Here is a 17,324-nt window from a genome sequence, read left to right as displayed (position 1 = left end):
CAATTCTATTTCACATAGATTTTTGTTGGGCATGTCTACTTTTTACCTATTTTGGGAACCACTTCTTCCCTGCTTCACCATTGAATTACCTCCTCTTTTACTGATGTTGCTTCGTGCTATTATAGCTAGCTTTATCCTGATACATGTGGGTCCAGAAGAAAAGTCGAACCAATGACCTATTTGGCATGATTCAGTAAATAAAGGGAATCTTCTTTGATTAAAGTAATTATAAAATGGAAATCAGTTCACAATATTGAGATAAGATTAGCATTTTTTTCGAAATGATATAATATCAACAATTTTTTTTTGATAGTATCATTTATTATAAAGTTATTATTGCTATGTTTGAAAATATCTTAAATTTCTGGCATAGCTTTGGCATACAATTCTTTATGAATCTGTATTTCATATGGAAACAGGAAATGCTTTATGCTATTCATATTTTGTGTGATATTTATGAAAATTTATGAATCTGTATTTCATATGGAAACAGGAAATGCTTTATGCTATTCACATTTTGTGTGATATTTATTAAAAAAAAATGCACACGAGAGATCTAATTTATATTTGATGAAGTACCTTCAGATTTGTATTTTTTTTTCTCTGAAAGCCCAGCTTGTATTTATCATAATCATTACTTATTTCTGGAAGTGTAGCTCAATGCCATGTGTCAACTAGCATACGCATCGTTCTTCAATGCTACTCCATGGTTTTGCCCAGTGACTGATTTGTACTCAACAACTTGATTTGTTATCTGTTATTAATCAGATTGGTGGAGGGAGTCTGCGAATTTTTAAACGTGAGGTCCAAGAAAAGGTTTTGGAGATTGTTGGTATCACCCCTAAACAGGTGCAACCCTTCACTTATTGTGCTGTCCAATTTGATTGTTAACTTCTTCACATGTTTAAAATGATCAGAATCTACAACTGATCGGCAGGTTGAATGACCAAGATGGGTTCAGGATTTGAATGTATTTAACGATACTTTGTTATAAAGATAATGAATAAGAATATTATTTCAACCCTTGTGTGATTGATTGACATTATCAATGAAAAATTTTCAACTTGTGCACAGTGTTGACTTTGGTTGGAGTAATGTAAAGCATACCATAAATAAAAGTACACATTGTCAATAGTCTAGAAGTTCTTACCTACAAATAAGGGCAGTTTCTTTACTTATCTCTCCTTTTCTTTTTCTTAAGTTTTTGAGAGACAGAAATGAAATATTATATAAACAAAAAAACACCAAGGATGAGATGACACAAAAGACAAAAGAAGAAGAGAAAATTGCTAAAGAAAGGGGGCACTCACAAATACATGCATACTAAAAAAGTGGGAATTGCAAACCAATAGCCTATGATTTGTTGACACAGCCACGAGCGTCGCTTGTCGAAACGGACACGACAAACCCCCAAAATTTAGAAACGGGGACACAGATAAAATAAAAAGTATATATAATCACAATTTGTGGATACGGTTTCGTGTGTCGAGTTTTTACACGGATACGAGTTGTCTGACATGGCAACCTCTAAAATTCTAGAAATGGTGACACATACATGATAATTAGTAGAGCTATATAAAAGTGATTACTATCAGAATTTGTAACTATATAAATATAATATTCCTTTACCAAACAAATAAATCTTAGAATTATTCCACTACAATCTAAAACAAGCATGGGATAATCAAATAACAACGCATTCATCAATTTAATCTAGTTCTCTTCCGTCTTCAATAAACAACGAGAAAGGGAGTCTAAAACAAACATGAGATAATCAAATAACAACGCATTCATCAATTTAATCTAGTTCCCTTCCGTCTTCAATAAACAACGAGAAAGGGAGACCAATATGATACAATTAATATAGTATTAGAATAAGAGTTTGTTGAGGGTTTTAGGTTTAAGGGAGGGGATATAACAACAAATATTAGTTAACGAAGAGCTAAAAGAAGAGTTTATAGTAAAATAATAAAAAAAGAGTTAATATTAAATGTGGTAAACACAATATTCTATTATAAAATTTAATGTCATTCTTGACACGGTACCAAAACTTGTCCACATGCCCACATTAAGCATAACACTTCTAGCAGTACATTTAAAAGTTTCCAAAGGAGTGTTGACACGTGTGAACACGCATGTCGTGTCGGACACGGCACGACACGTGTGTCAGCAATAAATTCAAAGTGTCACCTAAATCGTAGCCAATAACACAAAACAATTTTATCAACTCATTTCCTAGCTAAGTAATCCTCCATGGCATAGAAACTTCCTAGGAATAAGCTTGTAAGATAGATTGAGATCCTTTCCTAGATTAAGAACCTCCAAGATAAAGTTTTGCTAATCTCCACGAGCCTTAGTTCGATTTTGTCGCCCAAGCGATCTAATTAGAAAAGACCCTCTCATTCTAAGGGAACTTGACAAATCTGGTTTTAAGATAAGACTCTAGTGAGGAGGGCACAGATTTCTGCTTCATTGGAGTGCACAATGCCAATGAGGCAGATAACATCTTGACTACCTCCCCATTGCATTCCTCACAACATCCTGAAGCCGGAGGGACTTGGATTGCCCCGAGTTCTTCCATAAAATTTCAATCTAAGCAAATTGTAACGAGGTGGAGACCATCTGGTCATGCATGTATCCCACTTAGAAAAACTCAATAAAATCTCCTACTTTTACGATAAATAACCTGAAATCTCTTTTCACTCCTTTCTTTATCTACTCTAACCTATTATGAGAAGTAATGTCCACAACCCAATGAATGGGGGATTAAAGTGAGATAAAAGTCCTCTTGTTTCTTTCATTCCAAGCATTGCATAGAAGCTCATGGGGAGTGATTCCCTAAAGGATTTTTCCTCTTCTCACCAAAAAAAAACCCCTTCCCCAAATGATAGCAAGAGAGAAAGTTTCCATACTCAGCCAAACATGTGAAAAGGAATTAGCTGAGAGTGTGTGGTTCTATTCCAAGCCTAAACTTTCTGATTGCCTTCAAAGGAATAAACACTTTCCAATGTTCTGAGAGACGGGATGCTCAAAATTCTGATGTTTTAGGTTTCTTGTAAAAAATCATTCCCAACCCACTCTCCCCCCACTTTTTTGTACCTGTTAATACTTAATACTTACTCGATATTCACACTTTCCTAATCTGATTTGAATTGCACAAAGGAGGCTCACCTATAGTTGCCAGAGTGGGAAGAAAATGCGAGAAGCAATTCAGAAAGTGGTAGAAGGAAAGGGGGGATCAAAAAAGAGAAATGCAAGAAGTGGAAAGCGCTAAGGAAGAACGGAGAGTGATAAAGAGGTAGCATGTGAGAAGTGTCGTGGGAAGTAAACATGAAGTGTGTAGGAAGCCTCATTGAAGTCAAAGAGAAGTGTATGGACAGAAATGGGGTTAGGGAGGGTTAATGTAGCTTAGGGTTATAATTTAAAGAGGACTTCTTGCTACTAGTTTTTGGATTTATAGTTTTTCTAAGGATGTGAGTGGGTTGACGAGTTGGGCCTTCTCGGGCCCCATTGAGACAGCAGATTCTAATGAGGCTGAGGTTAGAGCAGTTCTCCAAGCTATTAGGATCATTGATCCATCCCTTGTCGATAGAAGGATAGTGGAAGGGGACTCCCTTAACGTTATCTGATGGCTGAAGAGAAGCCTTCTCTCCCCCTTAGCGGTTTGCGTATTGATTGGATGGGAGGTTGGACAGAATAGAGGATAATTCCACGTCATTTCATCAAGTTAGAAGATCGGTCAATAGGGAGGCCGACATGCTAGCAAGGGCACGGGTTGACAGGGAGAGTCTTGAGATCTTTGATTTCCTCCCTTCTTGAGGTTCTTAGTGGTGTATTACTTTTTCTTTTTATTTTCTCCTGTTTCCGTTTATTGTCCTAACCATCCCGTCCCATTGTTGCTTTCCCTCTTACAATGAATTTCTTTATCATTAAAAAAAGAGAGTATTCTTTTGCATCTTATGATCTACACCTAATGTTTGGTTGGTGTTCTATAAACTGCCGCCGTGATTTTTGTTTCATGCATGAATGTAAAAAGGCAAAACAAATATTTTATATTCTCAGCTCGTAAACTCTTGTCTTTTCCTCACTTGACTAAGTTTTGTTGGTGTACCAATTTATCAAAAAGCCTAACATTCCTTTTATCTTTGATATGAAGATTTTTTAAGTAGTTATGTTTTTCTCTTTTCTCTTTTCTCCATCTACACGAGTTGTGTGCATTCAGAGAACTTTTGAAAGAAACTGCTGTCTGCAGTAATGTGTAAATTGAACCATTGAGAAACACTTTTCAACTCAAACTTCCATTTTTTTTTTTTTTTGAATGGCAGCTCAAACTTTCATTTGTGTTCAGTTTTAACGAGTATTTGAAGAACTGCTTTGAAGTAGTACAGGTACTTTTGGGTTATTGACGGCTTGGTTTGCGGACCCTTGCTACTGCTTATCAAAAATTGTTGAAAGATAGCGTTTTTTTCCCCTAGATACATGTTGGAAACATATATGTATGGAACCATATATGTATGGAACCAAACCGAACCAGAACCATATATAATCGGTTCGGTTCGGTTCGGTTCGGTTCTGGGTTTACCCAACCTTCACCAATGGCCCTGTTTATATATGAATAATGAATTACAAGCACTAACAATAACAGTAATAGGCACAAATTTGGGCAATGCAAAACTTATATGAAGTATGAAGAAGAAGAAGTACAAACAGGTGGGATAATCATGCATAAATTTTGGCAATGCATGAAGCCATGAACTACAAATTTGGGAAATAATCAGGCTCTAATATCCAAAGCAAACAGGCCCTAATATCCAGAGCAAAAATCACATTAAACCAATTCCTCAACCTGCATATAAAAGTCAAGTTCCACAAGAACCTATCTTTAAGGGAAATAATCAGGCACAAATTTGGGATAGAGTTAACTTATAGCAAAAGCATAGCCTTTGGCCCCTGGGTCAGTCCCAAGCTGTAGAGTTCAAAACTTCAAATAATAGTTCAAACCACAAAAGGATGTAACATAACATAACACCAAGCATCCCAAGCCATAAAACATCCAAATAGAAAGGAAAAGTAAATAAAAAGGAATGCCATCAAATGATTCAAATCCTCCATTCCAATGTCCAAGTTCACGTTTCTTTGCATCATCCTTTTCAACATGAGTGAAGTGACAGTTGGACTTTCAAGGTCAATCAAGAGAAGTAACAACTGCAAAAGTATACAACAATTAATGTGGGCATACAAGTTGCAACAATTAATTATAACAAAAGAATTAAGACAACAATAAAAAAACAAATAAAATGTTACCTGATTCAAATTCTTCAAGTTCATCTAGCTTTTCTTCTACTTCAATAGGGAGTGGCGAAGCCTGTAACCAATCTTGTCCACAAATCAAGCACTCTACTAATTTAGGGGTTAGAGAACTACGAAACTGATCAAGAATACGACCCCCTGTGCTAAAAGCGGACTCTGAGGCAACAGTAGAGACGGGAATAGCTAGAACATCGCTTGCTATTTTGGAAAGAATTTTGTATCTAGAACTATTCACTTTCCACCAACCCAATATTTCAAATTTTGGGTCTTGCTTTTCACATCCTTCTTCCAAGTACTTATCCACTTCAGACTTAGTATCCACGCTCTCCTCTTCTTCTAAAAATGCAACAAAGTCCGAATCAACAAGATCTATAGTTTGCTTACAAGCGTCTAGGTTTTGCTTGTGAACCTCCATCTCATCTAAGTTTTGAACTTTATTGGGAGGCGATGTGGAAAGAGATTGGTAATGCACAAAAAGACGATGAAATACTCCATATACTCTATTAGTGAGTGCACTAACCTTTTCCGAAGCATAGCGTTTAGAGTAACAAAATTTAATATGCTTCAACTTAAAGCGAGGATCCAACACCACGGCAAGTAATAACATCATATTAATTTTATCGATGTTCCCCCAATACTGGTCAAATTTTTCCTTCATTTTCAACGCCATAATGCTCAAATAAACATTTCCACTTTTTGACGACTCATGCAAAAGACGTTCAATCTTGAAAACTTCATGAAAATACGAGTTAGAGGTAACATATAAAGATCCGGATAACCGTAGAGTAGCCTCATAGAAAGATTTCAAAAATTGAGTCAATACTCGAGCATTATCCCAATCATCATCATTAGGGCACCCATCTTTCAACTCTGCCATAAAAAGTACATCTTCCTCTCCAAACCCGTTCAAAAGCTTTTCGAAATTTCAATGCAATTTCCAACATAAGATAAGTAGAGTTCCATCTAGTTGGAACATTTAGGCAAAGTAAACTCTTACATATAATTCTCTCTTTCTCCACACAAAACTTAAATCTTTGTGCTCTTGATGGAGAACTCCTAATGTACCTCATAGCCCCACGAATTCGAGAAATCGTATCGATGACCTCACTTATCCCGTCTTTGACAATCAAATTTAATATATGCGCACAACACCTCATATGAAAAAACTCCCCTTTTAAAATGAAACCGTTCCTATTAGAAATTTTTTTCTTCAAGTATCCAACAACAGTATCATTTGAACTTGCATTATCTACTGTAATTGTGCACACGTTTTTTATACCCCATTCTATCATGCATGACTCGACGGCTTGTCCAATTGCCTCACCCTTATGACTAGAAATCACACAAAAGTTTATTATTCTTTTATGTAATTTCCAATCATGATCAATAAAGTGAGCTGTAAGGCACATATAAGAAAGGTTTTGTAAAGATGTCCATGCATCTGTTGTTAGGGAAATTCTTTGGTCTGTTTTATGCAACAAATCCTTTAATTTTTTTTTCTCAATTGCATACATTGCCAAACAATCCCTAGCCACCGTACGCCGCCCAATCAACTTAAATCTAGGTTGCATGACACTCCAAAATGTCGAAAACCCTCTCGTTCTACAAACTTGAAAGGCAATTCATCGATGATAATCATCCTATTAAGCGCTTTCCTACACAGCTCTTGGTCAAATTTCCATGCCACAAGACTACTATCCCCTTCTTGTGACAATGATTGATATGAAGAAAGGAGTGTTTGCCTCGTGTCTTGAAAATTGGGATACTTAGTGCAATTTTTAATATGCTTCCATAACGTACTAGTACCATAAGAACTGCTATAAGTATAAGAATTTTGGCAATAATTGCATGTTGCCTTTTCAAGTTTCCCCCCTTCCGGATTTTTAAGTCTAGCAAAATGCTCCCACACCCCAGATGTAAAAGACCTTTTCTTAGTTTGGTATAACTTTGCTTTACTTTGAGACGTGCCTTCCTCAATAGGACTTAAACCTCCAACATGTACGTCATTAGGAATGTTGGTGTCTCCCGTGCTCGACATCTAACAAGATAAACAAGATATGGAATATGGATGGTTAGATGCCTAGATGGTGTGACAAGAAATTCTAAGACAAGCTGCAACAATAAAATGAATTGAACTCAGACAATAATATGAATATGAATTGAACTCAAATTCTAATAGTAATAAATCTTGAGAGATGCATCAGAGCAGCATGTTAGAATATGATTTGAACTCAGACAAGCTGCCAACAAGAATATCTAAATGCCTCAAGAAAACGTACAATGTGGTTTCAGAAGAAAATACCCTAATTAATTATGCCCTTTCACAAAATATAAGAATTCTAAGAAAATAAAGTTATCTAAAATTAATGTTGCAAAGGACAAAATCACAAACCCTAATCTTTAAGTTTAAACCCTAACAAAGCTAAATGGATCAAAATTTGTAACAAAGAAAAACTACTCAACAGAGTAAAAAACACTAATCTAAGTATCTAACAGATACCCCTCTTTCTAAAACCAATCTGCAAAACAGAAACCCCCAAAAAAAAAATCCTAAAATCTATAAATCTGTACAAAAATATAGAAATCAAGGCCATGAGAAATAAAAACTCAACAATCTAATAAGTAATAACATGTATAAAAAACAGATGGTAGAGGGTTTAGAAACTTGGAACCATAAAGTTTCAGGAAAATAACAACCCTAAATCTAGGGATTCAATGTTTCATACACAGATCACAATGAGAGAGAGAGAGAGAGAGAGAGAGAGAGAGAGAGGGAAAATGAAACCCGAAATGGGGTTTTTGCCCCAAAAAACATAAATAAAAAAAACATGAAATGGGGTTTTTGAAGGGTCTTTGGTTAGAGAAAATGGAAGAGAGAGAGAGAGAGAGAGAGAGAGAGAGAGAGAGAGAGGGAGGGAGGGAGAAATTAATCTGATAGAAAAAAGAAGAAAATAGAGAGAGAGAGGGATAAAACCCGAGAGAGAGAGAGAGAGAGAGAGAGAGAGAGAGAGAGAGAGAGAGAGAGAGGAGAAGCATACCTTGCGGTTTGCAGAGACCGAGAGAGTCGGAGAGAAGGAGCGGCGAGAGACCGAGAGAGACGGCGAGAAGGAGGGAGTGGCGGGAGTGGAGAAAAGTAAAACTTACGTTTTTGTCTTTTTTTTTTATGGTTTGATTTGTGAATTTCTGATTTTGGTTTCTTTAACTTTTTTAGTTTTTACAACTTAAAAGATTAGACAAATAATTAAAACTTATCAGGGGGTGAATTAAAATGGGCGTGGGGTGATTTTATCAAATGAGAAGGTATGGCACTTAAGGACTTAAGGTGAGGGTCGGTTCGGTTTTCGGTTCCGGGATCCCAAACCCAGAACCGAACCGAATTTGCACTGGTTCCCGGATTTCTGAACCGGAACCGAACCATATAGAAATGGAACCGAACCGAACCGAACCGAACCAAACGTGCCGGTTCGGTTCGGTTCCTCGGTTCGAACCGGAACCATGTCCACCCCTAGTGTCCATACTCTTCCTTTATGAGAATAACATCATTCATGTCTTTAGATGTTTTGCCAAGTGATTGAATAAACAGAATAGAATGGAATTTGTTATAAAGATCTCTGAAAGTACAATTCAGAAAATAATATCTCCAAAAATTATATTTTCTCAGGATTAAACTGTTCAGTCGTATAGTGGAATGCAGAATCATACATTGCCTCAATTTTGGTAACAATGATAGGGAATATCCTAAAACTGTGATGTTCTGGATTGGTCTATATCTTGGTATGTTGATATGAAGGATGAATGACACTTTCAAATTATATAGTAATGGGTATTTCATGCGCAGGCTGAAGAAAAATTTGGTTATCTTCTGGAGGCCTTGGACATGGGCGCTCCTCCACATGGTATGTAGATCCTGGACCCTGCTCAAAACTTTATTATCTGTAAAATATAACCATTATTTCTTGAACATTGTCAAATGACACCTGATTTTGTTTATTCAGAAATGCAATTGCTTGAATTTTTCTAAAATTATGTATGGTAGGAATAGAAAGGGTTTTTATAGGATAGATGCAGATATTTTTATAGTATACCATCCACACTGAAATGCATACCGAAACTGAAACACATACCGACACTAAAATAATATGTACATTAATGGTATACTATATTAGTATATGCTACATAATTATATTTATATTAATTGGATGTAAAATTTGGTGTATGTATTATGTATGAATAGTTATACTAATTACATGTGAAATGTGGTATGCAGGTGTTTGATGTTGTCAAACAATTATGGATGGCTGTCTTGTTTTATGTGCTTAGTCTAACATTTATTGAAGTTTTATCTTAAAATTCTATCATTTTTTTCTTTTTGAAAATGATCTTAAAATTCTATCATTTGCTATATTTTCATACATTTCTGCGGTTATACAGGGTTTTCAATGAAATTTCCAACTGAAACCGAATCATTTTTGTTCTATGGTGACCAAAATCGAAACCGAAATTTAAAACCTTGCCGAATACCCAATGTTAGTAGAGGCAAAGAGACAGAGAGTGGTGAAAATTACCAAATTGAAGAAAACAATCAGCACCAACTTCAATTTGAAGAAAGCAACCAACACCAATCCCCATTTGAAAAGAGTGTCCAGCACCTTCACTGAAAGAAGATGATAAGCATTTGCATTCTAAATCCAGAAAACCTCAGTTGTTGATTAATCCATATGACAGGCACTATGTTCACAAAAGAAACACAGTAATTTGTCGATAAATCCACATATGAAAAGCTATCACAACATCATTAAGAAGGTTGTGTTATTTGCGAGGTATCTCGGCACTTGCTGTAGACTGATTTTGGGAAAATGGGAATATGTTATTCCAGGTCTTTTAAGTTCAATATATTTACAAAATGACTAAGTCAACCTTCCTATCTTATACATGATAGGCTACATACTTGGGAACAAATATACCGATGCTGTTACATAATACACATTATAGTATGACTTGATTGAACAGTTTATACCACCCCTCTTATTGTCGCAACCCAAAAAATTTCATGTCATAAGCTTAGAATCTAATCTTTTAACATGTTGATGTTTGGAACTGACATTTTTTACTGCTTTATCTGTTATGCGTAGGCGGAATTGCATTTGGGTTGAACCGTTTTGTGTACAAAACTGACATGTTTTCTGCTTTATCTGTTATCCGTAGGCGGAATCGCTTTTGGGTTGGACCGTTTGGTGATGCTTTTGGCGGGTGCTAACTCGATCAGAGACGTTATACCCTTCCCGAAGACAACCACTGCTCAATGTGCCCTCACAGGGGCTCCTTCAAAAGTTGATCCCCAACAACTAGAAGACCTCTCATTTCCTTCCCAATAAATTACTGTCCTCTTTTTAGTGTATCAATTCTCATTTTTTCGGTTAGTAGCCTCATTTCGCCATGTTTAGAAAGCATAATTTATTATCATTCTAACCTATGCAAAGCACTTGTGTTTATACTTAAAGGTTCTTAAGCATTATATTTTAGCGAATTTTTTGTCAAATTTTGTGGGGCTATGATCTCTAGTTTTAAAATAATGCAGTTTCCTTTGCTTGCAATTCTCATGCTGTCTGTTTAGTTTTGTTTATGAAATAATTCTAGTCACACTAGCTAATGCTTCACCTCTTGCAATATCACCCATATACTCTTCTAATGAATATAACTGGGTGGGGTCCAGAGAGGATTATGGACCATCATTTGATGATCCAAACCGTTCATCAGGCAGGGTTCACCTTGGCTGTTGACGGATCTTGCGCTAGAAAAATCTCTTCCATAAGATGATGCTGCCCGATCAACTGGTGAAAGTTGATCGATTGGATGGCTGGGATTATCAGTTGGGGAGATTTTTGGGACATTTTTCATTAACTTGTGGTGTAGATCTATTCTGGTTTGATTCCTGGGTTGAGCAAAAGCATCATTTTGCTTCCACTCATTGTTGAAGTCTTTGATAGCAAGGACTAGCCATGGAGGAATGAAATATGCTTATGTAGGGAGTAACCTCATTTTAATAAAAAGATTTGGGCCCACTACAGCATAATGGGTCCTGCATCTTATTGATCCTAACCGTTCATTTGTTAGGCCTTACTTTGGATCACCTATCGGCCAAACATCATGCAGAGATCATCCAATTACATGTATTTTTTATTGTTGGACATGGACGGTCAAAAACTACACGTAGGCCTGAATAATTGGATAATTGGCCTGAGTTTTGGGCCTTAGGAGCTGCAAAGGAAGGCCTATTAATTGAACGGCTCAGACCAATCAGATGCTGAACCCACTATACAGTAATGGAATGCCTTCGATCATGGCACGGTAGGTCCCATGTTTGGCTGATCTGAACCGTTCATCTGACAAGCCTTTGGATTTCTTATGAACCAAAAATTACGCCCATCATGCAACCCTAATATCTTAAAATGTGTAATTTCAGGCAGATGAATTTGAACCCTCAGCTCTATATAGTTTTTGACCACCCATGTTTAACAACAAAATCTGGGCCATCCGCAATTCTCTACATAGTCAACCGATGGATGGATTGTGTCACATAATAAGATACTTTCTTTGTTATCATTTCTCTCTTAACGCTGGAAAGGAATCCAAGGAAATTTTTTACTGCATTCCAAATAAGTACAGCTCCTTAGAATTTCAGTTGTAAATTTTTTTACTGCATTCTAAATACTGATGCATCCCTCATGGACAACTCTGGATCTGTTAGGGTCCCATTGGCCTATTCTCGGAAATCGTCCCTCCTGAAGCTATTCATCTCCTGGAGATCGAAGCCATCCTTCACGGTCTAAAACTAGCAGAGAATCTCAGCATCTGCAGCTTATGGATTGAATCTGACTCAATCCATGCAGTCAAAGTGATCGAAGGCACCCAAGCTTGCCCTTGGAGGAAATTCCAAACTCTAACCATGATCCACAGTAAGCTCAGAAATCTAAATTCTTGGAAAGTTTCTCATATTTGGAGAGAAGGAAATGCAGCAGCAAACATCCTTTCTAAACAGGATTATTTTTGTAAGGGTGATAATCTCCCCCCTAATTTTCTGTCCCCCTCCCTTGTAGAGGTCTTGTCCTCGGACTCTTTGGGGTCCCTCTATGAAAGATTGTAATATGCTTTTTTCTCAATATATCTGGTAGGGGTCTGCCTAACCCCAGCTTGCCCATAAAAAAAAAGAAGAGAATTTCAGTAGTAAAATGGTCATTGGATACCTCTATGCACTGCAAGTTTTTCATGTGGTTGCACTGTAAAATGGTCATTGGATACCTCTATACACTGACAATGCCTTCTCGTTGAGATTTTACCAAACACCACTTATAAATATTACTTAAGCAATATAATATGAGGTTGCTAGTTTAGCACCCTTCTCTTTTAATTCTTGCACCCCCCCCCCCCCCCCCCCCACACACACACACACACACACTCCTTGTCTTATATTGATGCCCGAGTTCCAAGCCCATCAACGCCATGACCCCAAAAATACGCGCATAAAACAAACCTAACCTTCCAATTTGTGCCCGTTAACATTGGAAACTCTCCACAAATCAATGGAATTTTTCCACCTCATGTATTTCCATAGAGAAATATGCTCGTGTAAAGCTGTAGACCATATGTAGCAGGTGGGGCCTTATAGACCCGTATTTTTTTAAAAGTACCGTACTGCCCACTCCATCAGATGATCCAAACCGTCCATTTGTGGGCCACAACGTAAATAGGTTGTGCACCAAAAATCATTTCCATAGGATGATCCTGACCCTCCTATCTTTAGAGGGACAGGGGGTGGGGCCAATCATTTTACAACAAAGGCCCATCATTTTTCATCATGTATCAGCATGAGTGGGGCCCACCATTTTACACATCATGTTTCGGTATGAAATCCAGTAATATGGTGGGGCCCACCATTTTACTCAATGTTTTGAGAAGGCGTGTTCTTCCAACTCGACTCAAACCCATGCAGCGGGTGGGGCCCACCATTTAACCTCATGTTTTGATGGAGTGGGGCCTATTATTTTACACCCATGCATAGCATGGCCAAGAATGCTAGTAAAAAGCTTAAAAATAAGGAAAAGGGTGGCAATAGAAACAACAAGGGGGATAGATTTAATATTAGGGCTTGTGGGCCCACATAAGAATACATGATGTTAGGTCTTGAAGAATCATCTAGGCACATAGTCGGCAGCACAAAAAGTCCAAAAGAGGAGAGAACGAAAGTGATCCAACACACCAACTTGATCCTGGAAGGAATCTTCATTCCTAGATCAATCTGGACCGTTGGATGCCCAACAAGTAAACGGATATAGATGTGGACCACTCGAATTATCTTCTAGAAAATGTTAGGAACAGCTGTCCAAATGGGCAAATGGGTGTGATCTTGTGGGTTCATAGGCGAATTTGATGGGTGAGATCATCCAATTAATGAATTGATCTACGGTTGAAAAGAAATTGGTCCTAACATTTGACTAATAAGAGCCTTATATTATCAAATTTTAGTGAGTAGCAAGAAGAAATTATACGGTTGCAACAGAGCCCACCTATTTCGATTATCTAAGCCGTTCATTTGGTGGTCCCTACCGTAAGTAGATTGTTTCCCAAAAACTTCTCAATAGGATGATCCATACATTTGGTGTAAAATAGAAGTCTAGAATCTATAAGATTTTTTGGGGCATCGCGTATCAACCATCAAATGAACGGTTTAGATCATCTAATAAGTAGGTGGGGGCCCACCAAGAACATAGTATGCATCCTCAGTGATCAAAACCATTGATCTGGTGAGCTGAGATGATCTTGAGGGCCCTACCATGTAACTTTTCTCTCAAAATCAACTGCATTGCTTTTGATGGAAGATTACTACTAATCAAAGATTTACGGATCAACGGCTTAAGATCTTCCGATCTAGACGTTCTCAAAAGCCTTTGTCATGACTTATGGTTGTCCTTCAGATCAACGTACCCGATTACATAAATATTGCAGAAGTGGGACCGAATAAGTGTCTTCTAGGAAAAAACTTAAAAGAGAGTTTCTTATTAGCATTTTCGTAAATATAAAAGAAGAAGATGAGGAAGGGAGTGCTGAACAAAATTTGCAACAGATTTCGTCATCTTTGCTAGCAACAATTTCTTAATTCACTACACGCCAAATATCCTCGCAGATCTCTCCAAATATCACCCAAAAACAAACAAAAAAGAAGCTTGTCTTTTCTCATCCTACGGTCCAAAAATGGTAGGGCCACCTGAAAACACACCTGATTTGTCTCATCCTATTGGCCAAAAATTTGTAGGGCCCACATGAAAACGCCAAAATAGTGTTAACGATTCGAATCATTCGAAGCACATGGCTCACCTCCCTAAAACGTCACAAAAACAAAACCCACCAAATTGATATATCCACTCACCTACAATGAATACACGCCCAAATGTCTCCAATTTGAGTCTGTGGAATCTTCTAGAAATCCCATTTTGTTCGAGGACAGCTGGAATCCTACAACGACATGGCCTGGTGTGGGACCCACTAAATCAATAGCCTTGATGTTACTGGTCTCTTTATGGTGGGTCCCGCTATACATGAAGTGATGGAACCCACCTAAGTGAATTGTCCAAATTGCCCACTCACCCCTCCACGTGACATCTCACACAACCTTTTTTTCCTCTTATTTTTTAGAATGGACAAAAAGAAAGGTAGCCCGCATGAAAGAGGAACAAAGCTCCTGAATCTCTTCTGGCCCAAGCCCAATACCCAACGAGTAGAACCGGAGTACGAAAATTTCCACGACTGAGTTGGACGAGTTGACTCTTGCGCGAGTCTACTCACGGAGAATCTCTCATCTCACGTGTGAGCTATAATAATAAAATGTGGGACCACGGTTTTTTAGGGCAGTGATATTCCCCACCCCCTAAATTGATAAAATCCTTTTTATTTATTTATTAGGCTATTTTTCCAAACTGGTACGTTTTTGGCCCCACATGGGCCAGATGGCTGTGATCGGATCCGTTGATCCGAGTGGTGACCACCTACAAAAATCAATATGATAAACAATGGATTGATGTGCCATATAGCAGCAGGTTTGGAATTTTTCCGGAAAACAAAGGAAATTATTATTTTGGAAAAAAAATTTCCGTAAAAGTCTAACTGAATTGAATGAAATTTCCATTGCCGGGATTTGAACCCGGGTCGCCTGGGTGAAAGCCAGGTATCCTGACCGGGCTGGACTACAATGGATTGATGTCTTAACTTGGATTGGGATTAGTCTTAAATATTACTATTTTATTGGTCTGAAGATCTTAACAGTCTGATTGATTCCGTTTAAATGGACGATTTTAAATAAAAATAAGCAATGGATAAGAGTGATTAAGATTTATCTAATCATGTAGACCCCCTCTTAGACTCGGATTAGGGATAATATCACGACCCTATGGTTTAAGAAGAGCAACTCAAAGGAGTTGGTACTAAACACCGATAAGAATGAATGATAACTACTAGCTACTCATTACACACAAGAAATAGTGTACGTTTTAGTTCAGTCTATAGTCTCCCCACCAGCAGGAGGCATGTGAGGTGTTGAAAGGAAATATACCTCACTTTGTAGAATTCAATTCCAGTTAAATCTGCAACAAAGCTAGCACCAGAACCTGTTACTTTCGTGGGATTAACTGCTTGTTTTCAATATAGAACTGGATAATGAATAACTACCTTTACCTCTATGTCTACTTCTGGTCTGGAGCATCACCATTTCTTATTTGTTTCTTCTATTTTTTGAAAATATCTTTTTAAAATGAACAATATAAAGAAAATCCAAAGTAAAGTTCTGGGAAATTGTGTTATCTTGGAGAAATTACTTTGGAAAGACCTTTTATTCGATTTCAAGTCTGTCTAGAGCCGTACAATGAAAAAGTCCAAAATGCCTCCTTCTTTAAGCTTTTTTGTTTTTTTCATCTACAGCACCACCGACGACCATCGCTGTAGCTCGAAAGAGGGGAAAGATGAAGAAGAGGAATAAGAAAAAGAAAAGAAAGACTAGGATGAGGAAGAGGAAGAGAAAAGGAGGAAGAAGTGAAGAAAAGAAAGAATGGACGCCAACAAAAATGGAAGATTGCGGAAAAATGGAAAAGAATGAGAGGAAGAGGAAAGAAAAAGAAGAATCGATAACGGAAAAAATGAAAAATAATGAAGATGAAGGGAGATTTGGGGTCGTGTCTGTGGGATTTTGCGTCGATATGGGGTCGACTGGCTGAAATTCAGGTCGACTAGGTAAAACTTGGGGTCAACCGGCTTAACTTGCGTTCGACCCCACATTTTATTGAATCGACCCCGAATTTCATCGATTCAACTCCAAATCTTACAGTGTCAAACCTCAAATCTCACCGACAAAACCCTGAATTCTCCTTCTTCTACTTCTTCCTCTTTTCTTTCCATTTTTTCTAGTGCCTTCCATTTTTTCACTTCGATTCTTCTTTTTTCCTTTTTCTTCCTCTTTTTTTCCATTTTTTAGAGTTGATTATTTTTTCCCTTCTACTCCTTCCTCTTTTCTTCCCCTCCTCTTCCTCCTATGCTTCTTCTTCCACGTCTTCCTTCTTTTCCGAGTTGTAGAAATGGTTGACGACGACAATGGAGATGAAAAACATAAAAAATTAAAGAAGATGAAGAGGAAATTTTGGTATTTTGCACCCAACCCGTACGGGTCCGGGTGATACTAGCCGGGTCACAAATGACCCGGAATCTTATGGGTTACTATTTGGTGAACCCGTACCCCACCCGTATGGCCCGGGTGGACCTACAGATCACCGGGTTTTTTTTTTCTTTGCTTTTTTTATTCCCACACTAATAGGATGATCCAAACCGTCAATGTGATGGGCCATAACGTATTTAGGTTGTGCTTAAAAAATTCATTTCCATTGGATGATCCTACCCTCTAAATTCCTCCATAGATCAGAGGGTAGGATCATCCTATGGAAATAATTTTTGGGGCACAACCTATTTACGTTGTG

General features: G+C 37.6%; 1 protein-coding gene and 1 non-coding gene across 4 annotated transcripts in view; one reads left to right on the top strand and one right to left on the bottom strand.

The window, feature by feature from the left end:
• The window catches only part of LOC143876172 (tRNA synthetase class II (D, K and N) family protein), a 53,605-nt gene extending 42,701 nt beyond the window's left edge, over window positions 1-10,904 (top strand). For 2 of the 3 annotated variants that reach the window (XM_077377861.1, XM_077377859.1), the window contains 3 exons: window positions 769-849; window positions 9,149-9,206; window positions 10,516-10,904. In XM_077377861.1, coding sequence (XP_077233976.1) covers window positions 769-849; window positions 9,149-9,206; window positions 10,516-10,685 — 309 coding nt within the window. In that variant the 3' untranslated portion in view covers window positions 10,686-10,904. The remainder of the gene's footprint in view (window positions 1-768; window positions 850-9,148; window positions 9,207-10,515) is intronic. The other variant, XR_013250319.1, reaches the window with a different exon arrangement.
• Window positions 10,905-15,484: 4,580 nt separating this feature from the next.
• On the bottom strand, window positions 15,485-15,558 carry TRNAE-UUC (transfer RNA glutamic acid (anticodon UUC)). Its single transcript has one exon. It is a non-coding gene; the product is annotated as a tRNA-Glu (tRNA).
• Between the last annotated feature and the right edge of the window lie 1,766 nt (window positions 15,559-17,324).

The sequence above is a fragment of the Tasmannia lanceolata genome, unplaced genomic scaffold, assembly GCF_043159265.1.
Source record: "Tasmannia lanceolata isolate RefF3 unplaced genomic scaffold, GAP_Taslan_0.1 ptg000004l, whole genome shotgun sequence".
NCBI classification, from domain to species: domain Eukaryota; kingdom Viridiplantae; phylum Streptophyta; class Magnoliopsida; order Canellales; family Winteraceae; genus Tasmannia; species Tasmannia lanceolata.
The sequence above is the reverse complement of the archived record's forward strand: the minus strand, read 5'-3'. Positions and strand labels throughout refer to the sequence as shown.